General features: G+C 47.2%; 1 protein-coding gene across 1 annotated transcript in view; it reads left to right on the top strand.

Annotated features, from left to right (window-relative positions):
* Positions 1-9504: 9504 nt before the first annotated feature.
* PSAT1 (phosphoserine aminotransferase 1) overlaps positions 9505-11390 on the top strand; it is a 29544-nt gene continuing 27658 nt past the window's right edge. The window contains exon 1 of the mRNA XM_044265842.1: positions 9505-9656. Within this exon, the coding sequence (XP_044121777.1) occupies positions 9597-9656 (60 nt within the window). The 5' untranslated portion in view covers positions 9505-9596. The remainder of the gene's footprint in view (positions 9657-11390) is intronic.

Raw genomic sequence — 11390 nt, 5'->3', positions numbered from 1 at the left:
GCTGGGAGAGGCCGGCTCTGAGAATGTGTGGGTGGATGATTCGAGATGACATTCCAAGATTCCTTGCGGCTCTGCAGGCACTCTGTCTCCACCCCCTGCCCCCTGCTCCTCTATCGACCCCTTCTTCCCTGACAAATGCATCGTTTCCACAACCTGCAACTCACCGAGGGCTGCCGTGAACTCTGGGGGTTGCGCCAGGTCAGGGTAGTGCGGACAGGTCCAGTGCCAGCGAGAGGTTTGCTGAATCCCCCTTGCAGCCTCCCTTACCAGTGAAAACACGTGCCTAGAGTTCTAATTGCACGGCGACGTGTTCATACTCGATGCAGAAGGAAGCCTTCCAGTCTTGGCACATGCCCTGGGCAGGACGGGCCCCAGCAGTCCCCATGTGGCAAAGTGGTAGGCCAGGATCACCAGACTTTCTCAGGGTCGAATGTCTGTCCCCACCTACTCTTTAAAAATAATCAACTTAAAAAAAATTAACTTATCTATTTGAGAGAGAGAGAGCGTACATAGGGGAGGGGTGGGGGGAGGGGCAGAGGCCAAAGCAGACTCCCCGCTGAGCAAGGAGCCCGATGTAGGACTTGATCCCAGGACCCTGAGATCATGACCTGAGCCAAAGGCAGATGCTTAACCAACTGAGCCACCCAGATACCCCTAAAAATAACCGACTTTTAAAAAATGATTATTGTTTTTAATATTCACTATAGAAAATTCTGGAGCATTAGGAGATGCAAGTTCTTTTTCCTAGCAACAAAGACTGTCAGCCTTGTTAATTCCTTCTTCCTGCCCTGGACATTCGCTCAAAAAGTATTACCAAGCGCGCACGGTGCTGATGCTCGGGGGACGGCGTGAATAGGGCAGGTGTGGTCTCAGTCCTCAGAGCACGCGTGTTCTAGTGAGAGGGTGGACAGTGACTAAGTATACGAGTATTTCAGAGACTGGCAGGTTCTGAGAGAAATAACGTAGGAAATATGGTAAGGAGCCGAAGTGTCTGCTGGGCCTCTGTGGCTGAGGTGACCAGGCAAGACGTGGGAGGTGGTGTGAACGGCAGACTGTGGGATGGGCAGAGCCAGCCTTGGGGAGGCCAGAGAATGCCAGGGAGGGAAAGAGCTTGAGAGGCTTCCAGGGCTGACAGAGTAAAAGGGAGCCAAGAGGGGGACCAAGGGCCAGACCAGGTATTATCCTGTGGGCCTGTTAGGAATTTGGGTCTTTTTCTAAAGGTAATGGCCCAATGTTAAAGGCTTTAAGCAACGTAGTTATAAGATCTACTTCATGTGTGTTTTTTCCTGTGTGTTTTTTAAACTGTTGCTCTGAAGAATGGATTCTAAGAGGGCAAAGTGAATGCAAGGGGGCCAGGTCTAGGAGTCTGGGAAGAGAGAGACCATGGGAGCTCGGCTAGGCAAGCAGAGACAGAGAGAAGTGATGGGGTGGAGAGAAGTTCTGAGGTTCAGTAGACTTGCTAAGAGATTAAATAGGATGGTGAGGGAAGGTGTGGTGTACCCTCCTCTGAAACCTTGCAGAAGGGGGTGGGGAATCATTTATTACTAAAGGCAAGCAGCAAGGCACCTGTGTGGTTCAGTCATTCGAGTGTCTGACTCTTGATTTCAGCTCAGGTCATGATCTCAGGGTCATGAGATCGAGTCTCTCATCAGGCTCCGCTCTCAGGGGGAGTCTGCTGGGGATTCTCCTGCTCCCTCTGCCCCTCCCCAGTGCTTGCACAAGAAGCAGACTCCCCATGGAGCTGGGAGCCCAATGCAGGATTCGATCCTGAGCCTCCGGGATCATGATCTGAGCCGAAGGTAGTTGTTTAACCAACTGAGCCACCCAGGCACCCAGATCTAGTATATATAATCTCAATCTTTCTCATTCAACAAATCCTTGTGAGCTTACCCTGGACTAGACATTCATCTAGGTGTACCAGCAAATCCACACAATTCTACTACACAGGCTATAGGTGGAGGGGCCAAGGACAGGTTTCCCCGAAATGTTCCACTTAGGCATATTGATTATTAAAAATAAAAGTTTCTTGTGCAAGAAGGACACTCAGCCCCTCCCCCATCCCCCTGAAAGCAGGAAATAACACTTTCCTCTGAAAAGTCCCCTCCCTCTACCAGGCCGTAAAGAGATATCCTTTTCACGAGAGATGGAAAATTTAGAGCAGAGCAGCCTGAATAAACAACCCTTGTTACTTTTTACTAATCTAATTTACTACCCTAGCCCAAACTCAGCTGAGAATTCCTTTGTAAGTGAAGCTCCCAGTTAACTTCTCTTTGTCCTGTCAATTTCTCATAGGTTTATTGTCTCTTTGTCTAAGAAGTATGAAATCTGCCTGCTTTGGTCATTTCTTAGGTCCCCATTTCATTACTGGACCTCCATGAGCATGTAATAAAACTCTGCTTTTTCCTCCTGGGAATGGGTCTCATGTCAGTTTAATTCTTAGTCCAGCTGGAAGACCCTGAAGGATAGAGAAGAATTTCTCCTTCCCTTCATACACATGAATAAATAATAAATGGACGAATTCTATTGCATGTGCAAGATGATTCATGCTTTGGAAAAAAAGAGAAATGTTAGCAGGGTAAGAGTAATCAGGAGCCCCAGGTGTTGAGGGCGAGGTTTTGATATTATCAGGTGATCATGGCAGGCCTCATTAAGCTGATGACATCTGCAAAATAGGAAAAGATTCTCCATAAACGTATCAAACCGCAGAAGCTGTGAGAGGGCAAGGACCATGCCTGCATTCTTTGAGGTACATGGTAGGAATGCAGTATTTGTGGAATGAATAAATGGGACTGAATGAATGCATTTGTTAATGTTCTGGTTTGGGACTATAAATTGTTGCCTAAGTTGTGAGTAGGAACTGTGACCCCAACGAGGGGACCCTTTTAATTTAAGTGGCTGAATCCTTGTTATGTTTGCAGAATGGAGCTGGTTCATGGTTGCAGTGGTGGAAAGCGGCTTTTGTTTTCATTTGATTTTTTCATACTGAGTATATTCCTATGTCATTAAAAGTCTTCGTAGGAGGGCGCCTGGGTGGTTCTTTCGGTTGAGAGTTTGACTCTTGATTTGGCTCAGGTCCTGATCCCAAGGTCCTGGGATCGAATCCTGTGTCTGGCTCCACGCTCAGCAGGGAGTCTGCTAGATTCTTTCTCCCTCTGACTCTCCTGCTCATGTTCTCCCTCTGTCTCTAGTAAATAAATCTTAAAAAAAATAATAAAGGTCTTCGCATGCATCACCCGTAAGAGCGGTACAGCAGTTCAGCCCGTGCATAGATCATGATGTATTGAGCTCGTCTCCCCATGCTTCTCAGTCACTGCCCTCCAGCCTCACTGCCCACCCTGCCTTTCCTCCATTTCATCCCTAGGATTGCAGAAATGGCTCTCATTTGCAGCTCTGAATTCTTGCTATTTTTTATTAATCTTCGCTGCCTTTCTGTACCAAACGTAAGCTAGTCAATCAGTTAGATAAAACCACCGTCTGTTTCTGAAGCAGTGTGTGTTGGAGTTGGGATTTAGTTTGGGGGATGAGAAAAAGAAGGAGCAGGAACGGGAAGTTCTGAGTCCTACATGGGCTCTGTCCCCATTTACCCTGGCTTTGCTCTATCTCCTTCCTTTGTCTGGTATTTGCTCTGGCCCCCAGAAAGAAAATAAAAGGAGAGGCACTTGGCTCAGTGGGTAGAGTGCATGACTCTTGATGTCGGGGTTGTGAGTTCGGGCCCCACGCTGGATGTAGAGATTACTTACAATAAAATCCTAAAAACAAGTAAATAAATAAAAGGAAAAAATAAAATCACCACCACATCACTAACACTACAGTAGTCATTCTGAGGCTTGATGATTTCTATAATAGGTACACGTAGACTTTGGGTTTTTGTTTTTTTTTTAATTTATTTGATATAGTGAGAGAGAGAGAGAGAGATTGACAGCGCACAAGCAGGGGGCGTGGCAGAGGGGGAAGCAGGCTTCCCGCTGAACACGGAGCCCAATTCAGGGCTTGATCCCAGGACCCTGAGATCATGACCTGAGCTGAAGGCAGACACTTAATCCACCGAGCCGCCCAGGCACTCTGACACATATAGACCCGGACAGGTGATTAAACAAGCGCTCTGCAGCCACCTTCATGCCTCTGTGGAACCCTGGCATGAGGTAGCCCAGGGGAAGAATGCTGATCCAAAAATGCACCTGTGAGTCCGGCTGGGTGTGGCGAACACCATGTCTACACACCAGACGGATGGTGGCAAGGAGTTTTGCTCCTTTCCTTAAAACAAGTACTGAAATAAGTACATTCTCGGATTAAAAAAAAAAATCCTTGATTCTGGTATGCCTTTACCAATACCAGAATCTTTTCAGGCTGTCGAAGATACAAGCAGTGCACAGTCCCCTGTGTAATTTTGCCCACTGGTCCACAGAGAATATTTCTCTTAAAATGATTCCCTTAGAGCTTTTACTTGTGCAAAGCTTGCAGTAGAATGCTCTCTATACTGATCATATAAAAAGGGAGACAGAGGACACCTGAGTGGCTCAGTCGGTTAAGCATCTGCCTTTGGCTCAGGTCATAATCCTGGGATCTTGGGATAAAGCCCCACTTTGGGCTCCCTGCTCAACAAGGAGCCTGCTTCTCCCTCTGCCTGTTGCTCCCCCTGCTTATGTAAGCATGCCCTCTCTCTGACAAATAAATAAATAAAATATTTAAAAGGGGAAGGGCACCTCATTGGCTCAGTTGGTAAAATATGTGACTCTTGATCTTGGGGATGTGAGTCTGAGCCCTAATCCTATAAGGATTACTTAAAAAAAAATTTTTTTTAAAGGGAGGGGCGTCTGTGTGGCACAGTTGGTTGAACATCCAACACTTGGTTTCAGCTCAGGTCAGGATCTCAGGATGGTGAGATAGAACCCAATGTCAGGTTCTGCACTCAGTGCAGTGTCTGCTTCGGAGTCTCTCTCCCTCTCCGTCTGCCTGTTCTGCTCATGCTCACTATCTCTTTCTCAAATAAATTAATTAATTTAAAAATAAAGAGGGGGAGACAGAGGGATGAATGGGAAGAGCACTGCACTACTCTATATGATACAATGATGGTGGATACACATCATTATATATTTGTCCAAACCCACAGTATGGGTGACAACAACATCGATCCCTAATGTAAACTCTGGTCTTTGGGTATTAATGACGTGTCAATATAGGTTCACTGATTTGTAACAAATGTACCACTCGGGTGAGGGATATTGATAATCAGGGAAGCTATCTATGTGTGTGTAGGGGCAGGGGGTAGATGAGAAATCTCTGTAATTTCCTCTCAGTTTTCCTCTGAACCTAAAACTGCTCTAAAAATAAAGTCTCCTAAAAGAAGTTTAAAAAAATAGAACAAAATGGATGCACCTTGAGGACATTGTGCTAAGTGACATAAGCCAGTCACAGAAGACAAGTTCTGTATGTTCCACTTACAGGAGATACTCGGAGCCATTGAGTGCATAGGGACAGAAAGCAGAATGGTGGTTTATAGGGGTTGGGGGAAGAGGAGGGGGGACCTACTGTTCAATAAGTACAGTCAGAGCTTCAGTGGGGAAGATGAAAAAGTCTGGAGGTGGAGGGTGGTGATGGTTGCCCAACACTGGATGTACTCATGCCACTGTACTACCCTTAAAAATGGTTAAAATGGGGGGCGCCTGGGTGGCTCAGTGGGTTAAAGCCTCTGCCTTCGGCTCAGGTCATGATTTCAGGGTCCTGGGATCGAGCCCCGCATCAGGCTCTCTGCTCAGCGGGGAGCCTGCTTCCCTTCCTGTCTCTCTGCCAGCCTCTCTGCCCACTTGTGATTTCTGTCTGTCAAAGAAAAAAATAAAATCTTAAAAAAAAGGAAATATATCTAAAAAATGGTTAAAATGGTAAATTTCATGTTATGTATATTTTATCACAATTTTTTAAAAATGAAGCAAAGTAGGGGACAAAAATAAACTGAGGTAAGCAAAATGAGTAGGATGAGTAACTTTTTCTGTCTTTTGGGGTCAGAATGAAGAATGTTATAGGATTTTGACTTTTTGTTTCTTTTTTGCTACTTAAACTACAATGACTCCCTTGTCCATCTCTCATTTCCTCTGGGAATAATGAATGATACAGAAGAAGGATCTTCAGCTCCAGCTACAAAAAGGGCAACAGAAATAATCTCACCTCATTCCAAATGGGATTCTTCTCTCTTCAGTTGCCTTCTCTCCTCATGCCTCTGGAAATGGAAAGGCCAATCTGACTGGAAACAGCGGCATTTTCACGTGTGTATAATAAGGGCCCAATAAAAACTCTTCTGGAAATTAACATTTACAACACATGTCTTTCAAAAAGAAGCTTCTTTTTACCTACTCAACACAGCCCACTAAAAGGGAATAGGGACCTTCCTGAAATGCAGGAATTCCCTGGGCTGTCCTTATACATCTGTATTGCAAAATCAGCAGGGGAGACTTAGAACCAGTTACCAAAGGCATTTGTGCACAGAGTGTGAGGAAGAAACAGAAAGAAGTGGATTCTCTCTAGGATGAAAAACAGGCTCCCGTGGGCTGGGAGGAAGAGAGACATTGAGGCAGAGGTCTACAAGTCTGTAGAGGGCAAAACGGAGTCTCTCACGTCAAGCAGGAGCCTGTGTCAAGCAAGGACCCGTGTTCAGCAAAGATGCAAACAGTTAAGGTACTACTGCTAGGAGATAGCACCAGGACCAATGTCAGCGGACACCCCAGAACTGAGAAGCAGCAGGACCAGAGGAGGTCTGCAGAGACCCCAAAACTGACTTAATCCCTTTGAAAAGGGGAGGATTTGGGAGTAAACTGTTAGAATCTTCAGACTTGACACCTCTATGTCTGACCACTTAAAAAATTGTTGCCAAAGGCTCTGCCTGATTGATCTCCGAACAGAACTGGAAGCCTTCCCTGCTTGAACATCAGAAGCAGTAAGTGCCAAGAATTGACCTGGACCAGGCTGTGGCCTTATCTCAGCTTCACACCCACAGACTGACTTCGCATTTGGTTCATTAACTTCCTGCTCCCTTCTGTTATCCTGTTTGTTGTGTGGTTTGTCTTCTGTCCTACTCTGTGCACTGTGTAAGAAGCCAAGTTGAATCACACGGTGAAATGTTACTGAGTTTGGAATCCTGAACCCACCTTCTAATTGTGATTTAACTTTGCTTTATGGTTGAATAAATCTGACATTGTGGAAAGACGCAAGTTGTGTGTGCGCCTTTATAGCAAGCACACTCACAACGACGTCCCTGAGTTGAGGGTCTGTATGCCTCACTTCCCTGTAATATCATCTCAGAAACTGCAAGGCCCTAGGTGGAATGACTGAATGTGACAGGTGTTGGCTGGTGAGATGACAGCCTCCCCAACCCCCCACCCAAATTTCCTGTGTCCCTTTGATGAGGGAAACAAAGGCAAGAGAAATCCAGCCTGAACTAAATCTCCTAATCGCTGACAGTCCACTGAGGGGACAGCCCACTGATGGATACCTGAGACATGCAGAGCCTGACCTCCCTCAAGGAACTCACGGCTGCCTTGGTGCCTTAATGTTTATGTTTTATGAAAGACTAAAAATAACCTTATCTTAATGGCACTGAGCCCCTCAAGGACCAGAAAGCCTTGTTTCCACATTCCTTGGAGACATACACTATCCCTAAACCCCACTATTAAAACGTGTGTGTGTGTGTATTATATATAATATATATATATAGATAAATTATATATATATATGTATATATAATCTCCTCATAATCCTGGTATAACTCTTTCTACCCATGGATTCTCTCTCTGTGCTATAAGACAATCACCTTTTTGGACCCAAAAAGCTCTCAAGAATTCATTCTTCACTCACAAACCCAAAAACATCCACATTTCATCACCTTGTGAGACACGGGAGTGGTAGAGAGCTAATTGGCTGAATCTGCACCCATATAAACCTAGATGGCGGACACAACTCAGCCATATATTCTGGGGATGGAGGACTAGATGGATGCCTGCTTTCCCCTCCATCCCAAACCCTAATTAGGACCACGTAAATCCCCGTGGTTAGGGACTCCAGGAAGGAGGAAGGCCAACTCCCCAGGGGACTAGCTGCTAAGGGTCTACAGATAAGTCATGATATAAAATAATGGATAAGTGACGATTCTTGCAATCATAGTTTATGGACTGAGATTCATATCCTCTGCTCATTTTGCAGTTTTTTAACAGAAGGTGCTATGGAAAGCAGTGACCTTGTTCACTTCAGCTTCTTCTAGAAACTTTGCCCTCCAACTCACAAATCCAAAGCAGGACCTCTGCCCCCTGCCCTATCCGACCCACATACCACAAAAAAACAAGCAAAAGTCCCCAACCCTGCTAGCTTACAAGCCTTTTCACACTGGGGTAATTGATGCTGTGAAGGGTGTTAAGAAAGTCCCAGGATGGGCACTGCTTATATTCCTGGAGCATCAATTTTGCTCAAAGATTTGGTACAATATTTTTATGTTCAAAGAAACTAGGTTACATGATGGAGTAGAAGGCAAACTTTGTAGTTTAAAAAATGATGAAATTACAGACTTCAAAGAAATGTCTTTCCTATAGGGAAGGGGGCCTCCTTGTTTCAGAATCCCATGGGGGTTCCTTTGAGAGGGATACATCTGTGTAAAAGTTTGAGCAGCTCTGGCCCTGCGCCCGGCCTGGCTCAGGGCCTCTCCCCAGGCTTGCGCTGAGTCCCTAGGGATATTGCATTGCAGTTAATACCTCCTCACGTTACTAAACTCACAGCTTGTCGGCGGTGGCGCAAACTGAGAGCTAAAGTCTAGTTCTAGCTCGCTCTTTTCACAGGAGTAAACGGAGAATCAGCAACCTACAAGGACTCCCGGGGGGGGGGGTGCAATCCAGGTGTCCCAGGCTAGTGCCCCTCCCAGAGTCCTTGGCTGCCTCCATCCTTTCATCCTGCTGGAACTCCTGGCCGCCGGGCACGTGCGGAGAACCTTATTCCCCACCCACCACTCCCGGCCCATCCTTCATACGCCAGTTCCTTTCTTGGGAGCCCTGCCTCTCCACTGGAGTATCTGGAGTCCGCGGGGGAGCTCAGAAAAGCTTGGTGAATTAATAACTACTGGCTCTGAAATATGCATCAGAACCCAGGGGTTGGTGAAGGAGAGGTGGTTGGATTGGGGAGCGATTTCCTCCACATCTTCCGGTGCGACCGAGAGAGAGGGGCTGGGGTCAAGGTTGGAAGGCGGAAACAGATTTGATCCAGGATGCAGAGGCACTAACTCACGTTGGCAGGGGCAGCCTTTTCCCGCCGCCCACGATGCTAGGGCGGGCACTCTGCGGAGTCCCAAGGCTGGCGCAATCTCCCGCGCGCCTTGCATTCATCAGAAAAGAGTTGAAACAGTACACGAGAGGAGGAGCAACTGCTCCTGGGCCTTAGCTGTTGAGCACGACCAATGGGGATGCGAGCCCCGTAGCGCGAACCAATTAGCGCAGGGCCTGCTACTGCGCGGGCCAATGGTGGCGCCGGCTGGGCGCTGGGAGAAGACAGATGGTCTGCGCTCGCAGCAGACTCGCGCCGCGCACGCTTCTCTCCGTTGTCCTGGTCGCCCTCTCTGCCGCACCATGAGCGCCCCGACGCAGGTGGTCAACTTCGGGCCCGGGCCTGCCAAGCTACCGCGCTCGGTAAGTCCCCACGGGCGCGCGCCGGGAGTGTGGTCCGAGCGGGAGCCCGTGCTCGGGTGGCTGTGCATCTTTGCACGGGGTCTTAGATCCCTTCTCCCGGGTCGGAGCCCTCCGAACCCTCTGCGCCAGCGTGCACGCCCAGTTCGGGACCCCTCGCAAGTGGGTTTCTGGGAGAATGCACTTGGGAGAAGGAAACTGGGCAACATGATTGTGCAGCTGCCCCTGGCGCCGACTGCCGGCGAGCGGCTTGCACGACGTGGCTCGCCGGCGCCGCGCACCTGCAGACTCCGGGGCTGTGCCTTCTCCGGTCCTGGGCCCGGGCGCGGCGCAAAGCAAAAAGCTCTCATCGCTGGGTTCGCCTTGCGAGCCAGGCAGTATTGAGTGGATCCGTGAATGGACACTGAGTGAATGGTGAATGGGGATCGCGCGTTAAACTGGAGGGGATGGCAGACTGGAGTCCCGCGCCTGACCTCCTGTTTCTTACTGGTTTAGCCAGCACCTGGGAACATTGCTTTTCAGAAATGTAAACTTGAAAGCCTTCAGTCCTGGCTTTCCTTCCTTGTTTCCCAAGAGAACCTTCCCCTCCCCCGCCTTTTTCAGTCGTGGTTTTTTATTTTGTTTTTATTATTATTTTTTTAAATTTTAACTGGCTTGACTCCTAAAGGCATTCGTGTATTCAAATTCTGGTAGGCAGTGGGCTGCCAACCCAGTTTGCTTCACTTTGTTTCGGAGGAAATGGAATGATTAAATTCTCCCCGGGGCCACAACCAGACTTTTCAAGTGCAAGTGGAACTCACTCCCTGCCTTCCTAGGCCCCTAGCCAGGTTTCAGCTCCTCCCCGCAAACGCCCATTCTCCTTCCCGCAGCATCTTCAGTCCGCCCCCGCCCCCACCAACTGTGAAGAAGGCAGTTTGTGGTGTGCCTTGATTGACAAGCTGCTATCTCTGTTGTTATATTTTTATTTTTCTAACCACATTGACTCTGATACTATGTTGTAGCAACATGGGGCTCAGCCAAGTGCTTTACAATTATCTATTGTTGAACAGAGTAGAAATCTCCCTGTAATAGAGCCTCTTCTGTGTTGTAAGAACAGAGAATCTTAATTTTAGAAGGGAAAGGACTTCGTGCTTTCCTAGGGGCAGAGCTCATAGTAGTGGAAAGAGCAAGGCTTGGTTTTTCCCACTTACTGAAGCCTGTTTGAGGTGAAATTCCTTCCCTGCTTAGAGCTGTGCAAGTGTTTTTTGTACCCTCCTCAACTTTGTCTTGTCTCCGTGGTTTGGGGCCTTCTGAGTATTTGTTCCTGTGCAATTTCTTTTTCTTTTCTTTCTTTCTTTCTTTCTTTTTTTTTTTTTTTTCTTTAAAAGTACTCTCTCCCCCGTGGGGCTTGAACTCAGGACCTGGGGATCAAGAATCTCAACTAAGCCAGCCAGGTGTCCCTCCCTGTGCAATTTCTTCTGCCTTTCTTATAATGGAAGTTGACAGTTATTTCTTATTTTCTTGGGAGGATTTTTCTCCTCAGATGACTTCTCTGAGGGGTGAAGGGGTGGGAAGAAGTGGCAGATGTTGCTTTTTATGAGTTTTGATTGTAAGGATTAGAGAAGTTTTTCAAACTTTATTGCTGACCGTGACCACAATGAGAAATATATTTTACAAAATGACAAAGTGTATGTATAATTAAAGCCTTATGAAATATTTAGCCTAAATAACTATGATGTACATACTTTTTGTACTGTG

The sequence above is a fragment of the Neovison vison genome, chromosome 9 (genome assembly GCF_020171115.1).
Source record: "Neovison vison isolate M4711 chromosome 9, ASM_NN_V1, whole genome shotgun sequence".
Taxonomy (NCBI): Eukaryota; Metazoa; Chordata; class Mammalia; order Carnivora; family Mustelidae; genus Neogale; species Neogale vison.
Note: the sequence above shows the minus strand (reverse complement) of the source record. Positions and strands in the feature narration are given on the sequence as shown.